The sequence below is a fragment of the Trachemys scripta genome, chromosome 23 (genome assembly GCF_013100865.1).
Source record: "Trachemys scripta elegans isolate TJP31775 chromosome 23, CAS_Tse_1.0, whole genome shotgun sequence".
Lineage (NCBI taxonomy): Eukaryota > Metazoa > Chordata > Testudines > Emydidae > Trachemys > Trachemys scripta.
The window spans coordinates 8,414,069-8,430,470 of NC_048320.1; the positions used below are offsets into that span (position 1 = coordinate 8,414,069).

The following is a 16,402-nucleotide window of genomic DNA, read 5'->3' on the forward strand; positions in this document are numbered from 1 at the left end:
TTAAGTGTTAGGTTGGTTTGGTAATTGGAGTCCTCACTGGGTCTTTGCCCTGGAGCGGAACATGCTTCAAACCATGCTCCTCAGGCAACAAGCCGATGCCTATTAGTGACCCCCATGACAGCTGTTTTAAGTGTGTGGGGGAGTCCCATAGAAAGGACAAATGCAAGATCTGTAAGAACTTTCACTCTAGAACCCAGAAGGAGCAAGAGATCCATTTGAGGGCCCTCCTCATGGAGGCTGCACTTCGTCCTGCGTCGGAGCCCTCCTGCTCGGACCCCACTCCTAGAACCCCAACATCAGTGCGGAGCGCACCACCGGCACCGGGGCTTCTTACCGGCTGCCGGCAAGGGTCAATCAACAGACTCAGGCCTCCGCGGCTCTGCTCTGGTCATGGGAGGGGCAGTGGTCCAAATTGGAGCAGGAGTTCAGCCCCTCGCCAAGGAAGGGTGAATCACCACTGACCTGCAAGGTCAGCACGGCGTCCGCAGCGGCGGGGTGGCAGCAGGGACAGTGATCTGCTCAGTGGCTGTACTGGAACCCATGGGGCTTGTCTGTCACGCCGGTCCTGTACTCCCACCATTCCTCCCTGACCACTTCGGAAAAACCGCCGCCGGTACCAGAGTCGGAACATGGTGCCGAGCTGACGCGAGGGCAGCACAGCAGGCTCCGACACCTAAGGAGCCGTCCCCAGAGAGGGAAGGAGAAGTGCAGTCGTCGTCTCCGGATGAAGCTGTGGCCGGCCCCTCCTAAATGGGCACCAGGACCTCCTTAAAAGAGTGGCTACCAATTTAAACTTGATGATTGAGGAGTTGGCAGAGGAGTCTGAAACAGGGTGGTCCAGGCCTGATGGACAATGCAGTGGCTATGTTATGTATCAATAAGCAAGGCGGAGCCAGATTGTCTGCCCTTTGCCAAGAAGTCCTCAGGCTCTGGGACTTCTGTGTACGTCACAACATCCATCTCGTAGCCGCACACCTCCCTGGGGCCAGGAACACATTGGCAGTTTGCCTCAGCAGGACCTTCTCGTCTCGCCACACGTGGTCCCTCTATCCGGAGGTGGTCAGCGTCATCTTCCAGAGATGGGGGACTCCCCGGGTGGACCTCTTCACATTCAGGAAGAACAGGAAGTGCCATGTTTTCTGCTCCATTTGGGGGATCGACAGAGGCTCCCTGTTGGACACTTTTCTGCTCCCTTGGTCGGGGGCTCTGTTGTACCCTTTTCCCCCAGTGCTGTTGGTCCACAGTGTCCTTATGAAGAGCAAGCAGAACAGGGCGAAGGTGATCCTCATCGCCTCGGCTTGGCCGCGCCAGCTCTGATTCAGCACACTGCTGAGTGTCTCGGTGGCTGTTCTGTTACAACGATCAGAGGGGTAGCCATGTGAGTCTGTATCCCCAAAAACAATGAGGAGTCAGGTGGCACCTTAAAGATTAACAGGTTTATTTGGGCATAAGCTTTCGTGGGTAAAAAACCCACTTCTTCCGATGCATGGAGTGAAAATTACAGATACAGGCATAAATATGTAATGGCACATGAAGAGAAGGGAGTTACCTTACAAGTGGAGAGCCAATGTTGAAGGCCAATTTAGTCAGGGTACTACAATTCATTTGTAAACTTAACACCATCAATTTGGGCTTGAATAGGGACTGGGAGTGGCTGGCTCACTACAAAAGCAATTTCCCTTTCTTGGTATTGACATCTCCTCATCAATTATTGGGAGTAGACCACATCCACCCTGACTAAATTGGCCTTCTACATTGGTTCTCCACTTGTAAGATAACTCCCTTCTCTTCATGTGCCAATATACATTTATGCCTGTATCTGTAATTTTCACTCCATGCATCGGAAGAAGTGGGTTTTTACCCACAAAAGCTTACGCCCAAATAAATCTGTTAGTCTTTAAGGTGCCACTGGACTCCTCGTTTCCATTACAGCTACTGCTCTGGCCAGACCTGCTGTCCCAAAACCATAGCAGTCTTCTGCATCCAAACCTGGCGGTGCTGCACCTGACGGCTTGGCTGCCACATGGTTAAATGCAGAAGAGCAGGAGTGCTCGGCCAGTGTCCAACAGGTCCTGTTGGGCAGCCGAAAGCCCCCCACCAGAGCAATGTACCTGGCCAAATGGAAGCGGTTCACATATTGGACTTTGGATAAAGGCGTTTGTCCCAAGCGAGCCTGGCTGCAGTTGATCCTGGACTACCTTCTGCATCTCAACCTCCAAGGCCTGTCCCTTTCATCTGTTCAGGTCCACTTGGCCACTATCCTGGCCTTCCATCCGCCACTCGATGGCAGGTTGGTTTTCGCCCAAGACGTGACTGCCAGGTTCCTCACGGGCCTCGAGCATCTCTACCCACATGTCAGAGACCCCGTCCCCCTGTGGGACCTGAATCTTGTGCTGTCACAGCTCACGGGACACACACACACACACCCCCCACTTCGAGCTTCTGGCTTCCTGCTCTCTCCTTCTCCTTTCCTGGAAGTTTGTGTTCATGGTTGCAATACCATCTGTCTGCAGGGCCTCTGAGATTAGAGCGCTTACCTCGAAACCACCATGTATGGTCTTTTACAAAGACAAGGTCCAGCTGTAGCCACACCCAGCTTTTCTGCCCAAGATGGTCTGTTTCATATGGGCCAGGACATTTACTTACCTGTCTTTCCCCCCCACCCACCCACCCCACCCAAAGTCACGTGAGTCAGAGGAGGAGCGTAGATTGTATTACCTAAACGTCAGGAGGGTTGCTGGCTTTTTACATTGACAGGACAAAGCCATTCCACAGGTCGACGCAATTGTTCGTCGCAGTGGCCAGCAGGATGAAAGGTCATCCAATGTCTGCCCAAAGAATTTCTTCTTGGATCACTGCCTGCATTTGCTGCTGCTATGATCAGGCAAAGGTTCACCCTCCACTGATAACCACCCATTCAACCAGGGCGCAAGCCTCTTTGGCAGCTTTCCTAGCCCAAGTGGCTATCCAGGACATCTGGCGGGCCACTACCTGGTCATCTGTCCACACAGTTCATGTCCCATTACATGCCAACGCAGCAGTCCCGGGACAGTGCTGGCTTCGGTAGAGCAGTGCTGCAAGCCCCAAGACCGTGAACTCCGAGCCCACCTCCGAGGATAATGCTTGTGAGTCACCTAGAATGGAATTGACATGAGGAAGCACTCAAAGAAGGAAAAAGTTACCTGTTTATAACTGTTCTGCAAGATGTGTTGCTCATGTCCATTCCATTACCCGCCCTCCTGCCCCTCTGTCGGAGTTGCCAGCAAGCAGGAACTGAGAGGGCGTAGGGCCGGCAGCGCCTAATATACCAGCGCATGAGCGCGGCACTCAAGGGGGCGCTGCAGCCGACCCTACGGATACCACTAAGGCAAAAATCTCTGACTGTGCACATGGGCTGTGCACACCACCTAGAATGGAATGGATGTGAGCAACACATCTCGAAGAACAGTTTTACTTGGATAACTTCCATTTTGCAATGTCTTCCACAGCCCATCAATGGAAAGGGCTTATTAACTGCCAAGGGTTACACTGCATGGGGATTCTCACTGCTTGAAGATCAACTTCCCTGACTGATTTTAATTGTGTAACCTGAATGTTAGTTTAATGTTGTCATTTTTTGTGTTTAATTATGAAGACTCAGTGCTCACTGAGGTCACTGGCTTCTATCCCCAGCGTTGCACATACGGCTAGGAAGTAGGTGCCGAGTAGTGAGCTAATGAATACAGTGTGGGGGGAAGGCAGTTGCCCCATGCCAACACTGGTCAAAGACAAGGCACTCTTTGACGATTGAATGGCGATAGCAATATTAAACCTCCTTGCAGCTGGTTTTGCTCCATGTGGATCTTGAAGAAACCCCTCAGCACCTACAGCTAATTAGGTGTCATCTAATTGAAGGAGGTGTCATTAGCTGTGACACCAGCCTGGAAGCCACCTTGCAAATCTTTCTTTAAAATAAAAATGTAAAGGAAAACTAACTGGGCCACACTAGTACATCCTGTATTCTTCATTTTGCAACAAAAACAGCAATGTTAAGTTCCATATGTAACCAAAACCTCAGGAATAGAGCATATTTCATGTGGCAATTTCATTTCCTGGTTTTTGTTAATTGTGTATGTTAATGAAATGTTAGAGAAATTAACCGAGTCTATCTTTGGCTTTACTATTTTTTTACAAGAGTGTGCTTGCTTGTGCTTTAATAATGTTTGCATTTAAATGGCCCAGAGTTAGACTTTGACGTTCGCATCTCATTGAGCTGAAGGGTGGTGGTGTTGCTGCTGTTCAGCTAAATACAGTAACTCCTCACTTAACGTTGTGGTTATGTTCCTGAAAAATGCAACTTTAAGCAAAACAATGTTAAGTGAATCCAGTTTCCTCATAAGAATGAATGTAAATGAGGGGGTTAGGTTCCAGGGAAATTTTTTTCACCAGACAAAAGACTGTATTATATCTCACACACACACACACACACACACACACACACACACACACACACACACACACACACACACACTCTATAAGTTTTAAACAAACAGTTTAATTGTGAAGCTTGGTTGAGGTGGAGGAGTCAGAGCGTGGGATATTTCCAGGGAATGCCTTACTGCTAAATGATGAACAAACAATTGGCTGAGCCCTCAAGGGTTAACTCACACCCTACTGTACAAGGCAGCAGGAAAGGAGGGAGGGCAGACAGAGAGACATACCGTGTGTGTGTGTGTGGCTCATTTCCCCTTTAAGTATGAAGAGAGGGGTCAGAAGTACACTGCCTTGTTAATTATCTCAGCAAGCTGAAATCAGACCGCTGCTGCTGCCTCGAAGCTCCCTCTGTCGTGTATCTCCCCTGCTCTATGGAAGATGGGGTAAGCGGGGTGCAGGAGCAGCGTGGGGGACACACCCTGACATTAACCCCCCTTTTCCTCCCCCACACACAGCAAGCAGAAGTCTTGGGGAGCAGCTCCAAGGCAGAGGGCAGGAACAGCACATGGCAGTTGCGGGGAGGGACAGCTGCGATTGCTAGCCTGCTGGGCAGCTGCTGCACAGGGAACTTAGGGGAGCGGGGAGCTAATAGGGGGCTGTTGGTCCAGCCTGGTTCCAACCACCCACCAGCTAGCTCCTGCAAGCAGTGGACAAAGCAGGCGGCTGCCAAAGGACGTTAGAAGAGAGCACTGCACAACTTTAAACGAGCATGTTCCCTAATTGTTCAGCAACTAACAACGAAACAACGTTAACCAGGACGACTTTAAGTGAGGAGTTGCTGTACTTTATCTGTCTACACTCAGTCTATGCAGTGGAAAAAGAAACTTAAATAATTTTGAAGTTATAACAGGCAAAATACTGTAGAATGTCCCAAAAATTGTGGTGAGAACCTAAAATAATAGAATGTGACTTTCTCCTTTCTCCGATTTTATAAGGATTCTGTCTCATCATTACCCACTATTAGGTTTTGTAAAATAAAACTTTATGGAACACACAACCAATAGAAATGTTATCAAATTCTAAAAATTCCAGTGTAAACAATTTTTAAACAAGTAAAGTGTTCCCTTGCGGTATTTGTAACCTAAACACTGCAGCACTGTGCAATAGTGTGTGACAACTGAAAAGTATTAGAAACAAAAGTGAAATTGAGACTGTTTCACAATCCATGCTGAGTGACGTGCAGAAAGTGAACAAACAGCAAAAATGGTGAACAGTGAATTAGTTTAGAATGCTTTATGTCAGCATCACAAGAGAGATCATTTGACTTTTAAAAAATACTATATCAGTATGTGAAAGGGAGTCTCTCATGTCTCACCTCCTGGGGCTCCCTAGTCTTCCCAGTGCTGGCTCAGTGTGGGGAATCTAAACTACTTCCTTCTCCTGTTGCCGGCTCTACCAGCTGCAGCGCAGCAAGAGCTGACCAGCACCAACAGGAGTTGGGCTGGGGCGATGGAATGGTTTGGTCCAGGGGAGCATTTAGTGGGGAGGAACAGCAGCAGGGGGGCATGTCTTAAGAAACAGGTTAGGAAAAGCCTTATTTTATTTTATTCCCCACCCCAAAAAAAAAAACCACAGAGAAGGCAGAATTGGAAGGACAACACCTGGGAGGCGCAAAGTTGTGGGCAGGGATCCTGTCTCCTTCATTGCTTCACCCAGGGTTGTACCTCTGGTGCTTCCTGAGCATGTTCAGAAACTGGTTGTCACTTGCATGGAATGGCATTCACTCATAATGTAGTACCAGAAGTGGAAAATCTCATATGCATTTGAAACTGTAGGGGGAGTTTAGGTGGCAGAATATAATTACTTGAGTTGGAATTTGTCACTAATAGTAGGTTTCAGAGTAGAAGCCGTGTTAGTCTGTATCCGCAAAAAGAACAGGGGTACTTGTGGCACCTTAGAGGCTAACAAATTTATTAGAGCATAAGCTTTCGTGGACTACAGCCCACTTCTTCGGATGCATATATGTAGTCCACGAAAGCTTATGCTCTAATAAATTTGTTAGCCTCTAAGGTGCCACAAGTACTCCTGTTCTTTTCACTAATAGTAGTAGGTTTTTATCCTCACCAGTCACTAGGGGGGCAAAATTAACACATGTACAAGGTGTGTTCACCGCTCCTCTCCCCTCTAGTCCCTCCAAGACTATATGGATGCGTTGCATTCTTTACCATGGCAGTGACTGACCTTGTTTTCAATGGTGTATTGCAGCTGGCGTGAAGTGGATATCAGTGCTCTGAAAGTGAACCCCGAGGAAGACAATGAGGAGGTAATGATCGTTGCTTTATATCTGTAACTAATTTGGGAGCTTCCCACTCCTTGAGATGGACCTGGTGGTAGCCATATAACTTCCTTTCAAGTAGGATGTGCTGCACAAGAGAGAGTGAAGTGCCTGGAAAGCAGATGCTGAAGGATCAACAAGAACCTCAGAAGAGCGGTGTGGGGTCTCCTTTTTGTTTGTGTATATGGAGGGTGGCGTCTTGGTTAGGCAGGAAGAGACCAGTAGGAAGTGTTTGATCAGTCCATCCTCCTTTTCAGCAAAAGGTGGGGAAGGAGAAGGCTGCTGAGATAGAAGAAGCTAGTTTATTTTGTTGCATGTGTATCAGTTGCAGCCAGGAGTATGGCTTCTTTCATGAGGTGCCTCAGGGTAGCAGGCCTTTTAGGGAGACCTGAGGTCTTGTCTGCACAAAAAAGCTTTACCACTTGCATTGGTATAATTATATCAATAATAGTTAAACCAATATAGCTATGCCAGTATGAGCCACTGTGTGGACACTCTTATTTCTAGAATTCCGTTTAGCTCAAGCCCCCCTTCCTAAGCAACATAAGCTAAACTGAAAAAAGGTCCTCTTACATTTCTCCGGGTATATCCGTTTAAATTCACCCCTTGGCTTATGCCAGTATAACTTTGTTGTGTAGGCAAGTCCTTCGTGTAAAAGATCTCACACTAATGTGACACTCCCTTTCCAGATTGAGGACCTGTCCGATTCAGCCTTTGCTGCTCTTCATGCCAAGTGTGAAGAGATGGAGCGGGCAAGATGGCTCTGGAGCACCAGTCTGCCCCCTCAGCGGCGAGGCAGCAGGTAAGCCTCGTAGCATGCTCTCTGCAGCTGTGGTGCGCCCAGCACTCTGATGCCACTGTAAGATGTGTTCAGTGGATGCAGGCCACTGCTCCTCAGTTCTGCCAGATGAGCCTTGTGCGGGAAGGCCGTCCTTCGCTCCAGCTTCTCTTGTAGTTGTGCTTCCCTTAACTCAATGCCTCTTTCTACGGAGAGGGGCGTATCTGGGAGCAGCGTGCAAAAGAGTGATCTACAGAGGTTCATATCCTGAAAGGCAGTAGTATTGGAGAATCTAAGATGGTTCTTTGTACAGTAGGGGCAGAGTGGTGTTGGACTTGTGGGAAGGAATGGTGTCTCTGCAGAGACAGACAGTGGAAATGGTAAACTCTCAGTTGGGGAAGACCATTTGTGGTGTTGATGGTGAGTAAAATTATGCCTTCAACTCTGGGACTGAGCTTTCCCAATGAGATGTCCTCATACAAATGGTCTGTCCCCATTTGATGTCAGAAATGTATGAGGAAATTATGTGGAACTTGGCAGAAACCATGGTAGCTAGATCCTATTATGTTCATGATCATCTAGATGGTTGTTAATTTTATTTTAACCATCATTTCAACCTGTTTACCAGATACAAAAATAAGGCTTACCGGTCTGTAATTCTCCAGACATAACCTAGTACCTTTTAAAAAATACTGGGTATAACATTCATTCCCCAGCTCAGCCACTTCCTTCTTGAGTAATTTCAGAACACTTAAGTGTACCCTCTGGACTTGATGACTAATTCCAGTCTAGTTTATCAGTTTGTTCCAGTACCTCTTCTTTTGTTACCTCCATTTCTTGAGTATCACATCTTTACTACCAGAAGAGTAAGTCTGGGATAGATAATATCCCAGCATTCTCTGGGGTGAAGAGCGATGCAAATAAATTGTCTAGCTTCTTTGTAATGTTGTTCTCATCCTTAATTGTTCAAGCAGACCCTCCTATTGATGATCTCATGGTCTTCCTGGCTCTGATACATTTGAAGAATTTCTTGGCTGTTTTTGTGTTAGAATTTAAAGAACAAAAAGCCAATCTTAGCCATTTTGATTTTCTTCCTCCTATAGCTTATGCTCTTATATTAGTTTTACTAGGGTTGGATTTTGATATTCTGAAGGACCTGTTTTGCTCAGACTGCCTTTTTGAACCTTGCCATTTACCCAAACACTGGTTTACTTGCTTCCTGATTGATTCCCTTTTTGTTTAGATGTATGCATGGCTTAAGGAAGGGTTTTAAATCCCTCAATTTTGACTTTTAAGTCTTTGACAAGCTTCCTCATTTTTATGTTCCCTTTCCAAAGTTTAGGTTTGGCTCCTATCCTCCCCAAAAGATGTCAAGCTTAATTATATTTTGGTCAGTATTTAGCTATTTGAACAAGTGTCTTTGTTACTTAGTGTACAGATATTGTCAGGAGAATACTTGGGAAAACTGACCTAAGTGTCCGACTCTGTGGGGTGGCTGCTTATTACTACTATAATGGTACAGCACTCAGAAGTGTAGTAGGCATGTGCTCCACAGAAACAGTCTTCCCCCTCTTCCCCCCCCCCCAAAAAAAACCAACCCAAAACAACTGTCCCAAAGGGATTATGCTGAGTATGACATGATGCAGTGAAACAATGATCGTTGGATGGAGGGGTCAGACCAGACAGTTGCAATGCTAAGTCCAAACAGTGACTCAATTTCGGTATGTGCACATCTTGATGATTTGCCTTGCATGTAGTGACATAAATTGTGTGTTAACACTGTTCTAGGGGGCGATGTGGCAGAAGTGAGCTGGCAGTGAATGAGATGTTTGCAGAATGACAGCAGCCTTTCAGACTGCAGTAGTGAAATGTAAAATTTGAGAATTTTAAAATACATGTTGTTTTGTTTTTTTTTAATTCCAGGTCTTACAGATCAGCAGACGGTCGGACAACCCCTCAGCTGGGGAACCCCTCCACTCCTCAGCCACCATCCCCCGATGTGGGCAACTGCCTCTCCCCACGCAGTCCCGTCAGCCCTGAACTGCACTCTGCCCCTCTCACGCCTGTTTCCCGTGACTCCATGCGGCTCTTGTCCAGCGAGGACACCCGTTGTTCCACACCCGAGTCTGGTTTTGACGAACAGGTGGGTGGCTGTTTCGACTTTTTGTCCCTTCTAGCTGGTGGAAGGGTCCAGATGCATACACATTACTGAGAAGCTGTTCTTTTTGAGGCTAAATGTGAAATTCAAACTTTTGGTTTGTTTTTCACTGTGGAACTTAATTACTGTGGGAAAACTGCTGAGAATCTGTGTGTGGGAAACTCAGTTTGCTGAACTGAATGAAAAATCTATTCTCATTCAGCTTTGGCAGGCAAGATCTGACCTCTCTGGCAGTTTTTCCTTTGGGCACTCATCCTCCGTCTACGTGCTCTAAGATCCCCATCATGTTACAATATTAACGTGGGAGCAGAACATCACAATGCTTGCCTTTACACGACAGAATGAACCCAAATGAGACTTTCTGCAGTGGAAGTGCGGGAAAGTGTCAGTTGATCTTATTGACCTTTGATGGGTGTTTAGTTTTTCTAACACCTACATTGTGATTCTTCTCTCCTTAAACCTCTCCAGCAAGCTGAAAAGCCAGTAGAAGGGAATTCTTGTTGGGAGGTCTGAATTGAGATCTTCCTTGGTCCATGTGGCCCATTAATGTGTACCGGGGCAGGCTAATGTTGTCCAATGATACTTCCCGTTTTCATCAATAAAATGTCACTTTTTTTCATGGTATGTGCATGGGAGTTAATCTAGTTGTGGTCCTGGCTGGCTGTGGGTTGCTTGAGCCTGCTAGAAAAACAGGCATACAGGTGCTCCATGGTCATAGGGGGGGCTCTGATAGCTGGGTGCTGGCTCTGCTGTGGTCTCAGTCTGTGCCAGCATGCCCTGATCCCTTGGGGAACCGCCCCATGCTAATGACCGAACCTGCACAATATGTGAAGCACCTTTAAAGGGAGCATTGGCCAGGGCTGCCAGATGTCGAGGACGAATGGGAAACAGGAAGATGACTCGGTGGGGAGGGGAGATATCCTGAGCCCCAGAGAGCTGTGTCTGTATGCACTCCCTGTGAACAGCTCTGCTTCCCGTTCCCCTGCAGGCTGTGCAGCCCTGGGAGCGACGCTACTTCCCGCTCTCCTACAACCCCAAGACAGAGTGCGAGGACCCATCTGATCCCCAGGACCGGTTGTCGCGCTGCACCCGGCGCACATCGGGCAGCAAGTCATCCCGGGAGATGGACAGCGCCCTGCCCTTGCCCGCCCTCCCCAGCCCCAAGAGCCGGAACCCAGCGGTGGCCGCTTCAGCAGCAGCAACAGCAGTTCAGCGGCCGGCACACAGATAGAGACGGACAGGAAGAAATGAGCAAAACCAACACACAGAACTAACTCTTGGCATTAAAGCTTCCGAAATCTGCGTTTGATATTCAAACATCCTGCCGGGAATTTTCACAGTTTTTAGTGAATTTAAGGAGTTTAGAAACTGTTTTTTTTTGTTTGTTTGTTTTGGGTTTTTTTTTGTTTCGTTTTTTTTTCCATGTTTCCTTGCCACACAATAAGAGCACCCCAGCTTCCTCCCAGCAGAGTGAAGTCTCGGGAGGAGAGCAGCCTGCCAGACACCCTTCCGCAACTCCCCCTTAGGTGTATAACTCTAGAGCACAGGATTTAGCTGACTAGCAGACTTCGGGGATTTTTTTTCTCGAGCGAAAGGGGATTTTTCTCTTACTCTCTGCTGCCTGCTGCCTCCTCCCCGAAAAGTTTTAGTGGAGTGAAATTAGTGGTGAAAAGTGATGTCTTTGGAATGCAACCTCCCGCACTAGCTGTCTTTCCCCATGTGCAGAGCTGAGATCTGCAGTCTCTGCACCCCCACCCTCTGTCATTTTGTTCCCTAGGTTGTAGTTCCAGGTATTACCTCCATGATTCCCCCAGGCTGCCTGCTGCATTGCACTGTATTGCCCTTCATTTCTTCCTTTCTCCACTCCTGCTTTTAGAGCAGCTGTTTGCTTCATGGAGGACAAGCCTTCCTGTCACTTGGGGAAAGGAAGGCCACTCGTTAGCTGCTTCATGCGCAGCTCCATGTGGGAGAGTGAGATTTCGGAAGCAGCCTTGTTCCGTTCACACCTTGTGTTTGTACTGGGTGAAGGGCAGGGAAGTGGGAGTCCAACCCAGCATGTTCTGGTGCTTCAGCGGGAGCAGAGTTCATCCTTTTGCTGGGCTCTAACTGCCTGTGGCACCAGTACACGCTTTGCTGCAGGAAATGCAGTTCTGTTACCAACACTTTAATTTCTCTTCCTGGTTTTTTACCCACCACAATTAGAAAATTTCAGGCTAGGTTAGCAGCTGGCCATCAGAATGTCACTTCTGTTGTTACTGTTACTGCTTAGAAATCACGATGAGCTGCAGATGCCAGGAGTGTTCAGTTGGCAGGACTAGGACTCAGCAATTCACCACGTGAAATCTGTAGGCTGCAGTACATAGGCTGCTAATGTTTGTTTCGCTTAAATTGGTTTGATCTATTTTTTAAAAAAAAAAGCAAGTGTCATGTGCTGCTCGAAGTCCAGCTCAGTAGAGCCTTGGCTGCTTGCTTAGGAAAAGATCAGGACTTGTTTTTCACCACTGCTTAACTCCACTTCCACACAAATTTTGAAAACAAATGTTTAGTCAGTTTCATTTTTGAGGACTTTTTGGTCTGAGGATCATAAAGTTTGACAGGTATTTTATTTTAAAATGGCCCCACCGCTGCCCCCTCCCCCTCTAGAGACTCCTGGATCCCACACACCGTTCCCATCTGTAATGTTTTCTGACCCTAGCGGTGTGGCTATTGGTCCCGTTCCTGTTGTTAGCATTGTGCCTGTCTTATGTATAATCACATCACCAAAAAAGGAAAAAAAATACAAAGGACATAATTTTTTTTTTTCCATTTTGTAATCGTAAAGAAATAGTAGCTAAACTGCTTAATGGTTGGGGTTTTTTCACAATTTTCAACATTATCTAGTGTTTTTTGGTTCTGTTCTAGTTTAAAGGATTTGTCATCGTTTCTTTAAAAAAAACAAAAACAAAAAAAAACAATGCTACCATATCCCTTTGCATAAGTGCTTTTCTATTTATAAGGTTGAAAATTCTGAATAACCCTTTTAGCATTATAAAAAAACCACAAAAAAACCACCTTGTATTTTGTAAATATTTTTCTTTTCCTGCTTTGAGCTGTGTAATGTCCTTGTTCTATAGAAACGCTTTTCTTCTGAGAAGCTGATCTTTGTTAATGTCCTGATTCTGTTTGCAAAGCACAAATGTGCTTATAAAAAAAAAAAAAAGAAAAGATTAAAAAAAATTTAAAAAATGTAGTGTGCTATGCAGTGCCCCTTCTGTGACATGCCAGGGGGACAGCCAGGAATAGAATTTCTCTGAGGTGCTCTGAAGTTCTCTGTTTATTTACAGAAGTGTGTGAGCAAGTCCCACCTTCCATGTCTGCACTGGAGGTGCACAAGTGACTTCACTGCTGGTAACATTGCAGCCTTTCACCTCTCTACACCACAGAAATAACCAAAGGCAGCTACTACGGCAGCTCAGGTTTCATAGTGGGGGGTGTCCCTATCCTCGCCAATCCTGCACCAGAGGCAGGGACACCCAGCTTGGTTGGAGGCTCTTATTTCTAAGGTAAAATAACATGCAGCAAATGCATTGGGGGGGGGGGGGGGGGGGAAGAAGAGGGTTGCAGCTGCCAGCTGTTCTGGTAAAGGAGCAATCAATATAGGGCACTATTGTTTCCTTCTGCAGCACCTTTTAAACTTTTGTTTCCATGTGTTTCCCACTTTTGGATCAACCCTGTCCCACCCCACATCTGTGTCCGTTGTGTGGAAGAACTTTCCCTTAGGAGGGGCCCATTTATTGGCAGTGGTGAGCTCCAGCAGCTGCAGAAAGCAATGGCCTATTATGGTCACATTGCTGTTACAATGTTCTCTCCAACCGTGTCCACAAGCTGTTTGAGCCCTATGGGTTCCTGTTTCTCTCCCCAGTAAAACCTCCTTGGCCGCTTTGTTCTGCCCCATGCTCTCCAGCAGGTGTGTTCAAGCTAAGCCTTACCTGACTGAGGCATGTGCGGAATGATCTGTCCTTCCCCGTGCCTAGTCCTGTTTTTAAATAAACATCTCAACCTAGGCGTTTGAGGCCAAGCCTTGACGGCTGGAGAGGGCATGACCACTGCTATGCCTGAGTGATTTAGAGCCTAAAGTCCAATGTAGCCAGACTCTTTCAAAAGAGAACTCTACGCTGCTGATGGTGCTCCTGGGGCAGGAGGAGGATGGGTTTTATTTTAACCAGCCCTGCACAGTCACTCACCCCACTGATCCTTTGCTAATTCTTGGGGGGTGCCTACGGCAAGAGCCAGTGATTGGGAGGGATGGTTGCTGGGCACCTCCACTCAGCCAAGAGCATTCCCTCACCTTGGGGAGGGGAGAAGGGGGGGCTGAGGTTAGAGGGCACCTTGATCCCCCCCAGTCAGCACTGCTGCCCTGTGTAGGGTTGGGGTGGTTCCCCAGGCCCTAGTTCATGTATGCCCCCATCTTGTAACAAGATGCCCTCGGGCTGCTATCTATAGCTCTGGAGCCTAAATCAGCAAGTTTCTACACTAAGCACTTGCCAAAAGTTGACACAACTAAATGACACTCTCAGGTCCAAACTGACCTCTGGGAGGGGAAGAATTCCAGCTGGCTGCTTGCCCAAAATCCAGCCCCAGGTTTCGCTCTGAGGAAGGCTTAAAAAAAAAATTCCCAACCGCTTGTGGGCAGTCCTATGGCACAGGAAAACATTCCTTCAAAACCCCAAAGCTGTGCCTAGCACAGCCCACAGCAGCCTAGCTAAGGGAAGGTGGCTGTGAGACCAAGACTCCAAATCCCATGAGACCTCAAGCCTGGGGTGGCTGGAAATCTCACAGGACCTTTTTGCTCTCCCATCATAAAACCCTTGCTGGGCCCCGAGCCCTGAAAGCTTAACTGAAGCCTTGCTCCTAAGAGACAGAACATGCACCTTTGTCATTGGCAAGTGCTTGGTTCTCACCTAGGCAGCACTGTATTAACAGGGCCTACCGCTCTAAAGCTTCTCTTCGGGTAGGTGCATGTGAACCATACTTCACGTACTTGCTGCTGTGCCCGTTGTATGGGGTGGCGGAAGATTTGGCACAGTCTGGAAAAAAGTTTAGGATTTTGCATGACCTTGTTCAGAGGGAACGTTTGACTCCACTGCAGCTCTGCCCAAAGTGTATGTACAGTAGTAACTGTCCAGAGTTCCAGCAGTGTTTCCACAGGGGGTGAACAGACCCAGCCTTTCCATCCCCTCCCACACACGCAGAACCACCAAGGCAGCATGTTATTGTAGTAATGACTTTATTTCCAAATTCACTTTTACAGCAACAATCAGTGTAAACCAGTTGTTAAAACACACACTACACTATGGACAGTCACAAACGGGAAGCTAAGCTAAGATGATCATACAGAGATTAAGCCCTCCTAACCCCTCCCCCCAAAATTAAAAAGGGAATCACAGGATTGCAAATACCAGAATTGTCCTTTTGCCACTTCAAATTCCTGGAAGGAGCATTTTTTGGAGTTCAGAAATATGGTTCTATAGTGCCAGTTTTAACCCTTTTCAGATCAAAGGAACAGTACATCAATGGACCGTCCCTTAGCAGTAAATCTCAGGCCCTGGCTTAAGGCCCAGGTAGGTGACATCTATAAAATGACCGTGTTCTATGGGCTGGGAGGTCAGGCTTGGGCTCTTGGGGAATGGAGGGTTAGGGTGGGAACTGGGACTAGCTACTTTTCTGGAAGATGAGTGTCTGGGTACTGCAAAGGAAGGCTGGGACCCAGCTGGCGAGGGTAAAGACAGCTGACAGCAGAGTGGGGGGGCTGGAAAGGGCAGGGAGAGAAGCTCTAGACAGCAATGACTGCAGGATTCTGACAGGAGCAAGTTGAAACATCTGGGAAGGGGGTTGAGTCTGCAGATTTCTGTAAGCTCCCAACAAATGACATTCAGGCCGGGTTCATAAAAACTAAAACCCCCCCATTCCTAAACTCCAGCTATTTACATTCTAAAATAACTGGGTGCTGACTGTGCCAAAAGTCATCACCTCTGCCTGGGCCAGGGGACTGCAGCAAGCCAAAGTCATTTTGGCCACACTGTACTCCGTGAAATTTGGCTAAGGAGAGTTTGAGATTCACGGCACTGCAGGTGCCCAGTCTTCAGTAGAAGCAGAAAAGGGTTAAAATGGTTCTCCCAGTTGCTCATTTACATAGGACAGAAATCTCCTAGGGTTCCTATCATCCCACAATGATACAAAGATAATCACAGACTTTACAGGGTCTTACAATCATAGAGTCCAGTTAAGTGGAACTATTGACAGTGAATGCAGGCTGTCACGTGACCCTTGCCATCCTCAGCAAGCATTAGGGCTGCGTCTCCACCGCGTGACCAGGGTGACCGCTGTGGAAATAAGTGCGAGCCAATCGGCTGACTTGCTTGCCCTAACTCCCCAGCTAGCATCTCCCTTTCAAAGCTGGGCCAGTGCTACAGGCAACCTCCACCTGCCGCCTCTTGGTTCCTGAAGGACTGCTCGGAATGAGCACTGGAGTGCTGCACCCGAGAGAAACCAGACCGGTGCTCAGGGGCTAGAAACTCCAGGCTCAGATTTGTGCCACCCACCAAACCAGCTGAACTGAATCACAGCTTAACAATCGACCTAAGAAATTCAGCTCGGTTTGAAAGTAAATGGAAAAAGGAGAAGAGGGTCGTGACCTCCTTTGCCCAGCAGCCAGCGGGAATGCAGTTAACCACATCCC

At 47.5% G+C, this 16,402-nt stretch overlaps 1 protein-coding gene across 5 annotated transcripts in view; it reads left to right on the forward strand.

The window, feature by feature from the left end:
* KANSL1 (KAT8 regulatory NSL complex subunit 1) overlaps positions 1 to 12,101 on the forward strand; it is a 174,882-nt gene extending 162,781 nt beyond the window's left edge. For all 5 annotated transcript variants that reach the window (XM_034755768.1, XM_034755769.1, XM_034755772.1 and 2 more), the window contains 4 exons: positions 6,679 to 6,736; positions 7,438 to 7,550; positions 9,450 to 9,669; positions 10,673 to 12,101. In XM_034755768.1, coding sequence (XP_034611659.1) covers positions 6,679 to 6,736; positions 7,438 to 7,550; positions 9,450 to 9,669; positions 10,673 to 10,915 — 634 coding nt within the window. In that variant the 3' untranslated portion in view covers positions 10,916 to 12,101. The remainder of the gene's footprint in view (positions 1 to 6,678; positions 6,737 to 7,437; positions 7,551 to 9,449; positions 9,670 to 10,672) is intronic.
* Positions 12,102 to 16,402: the final 4,301 nt, after the last annotated feature.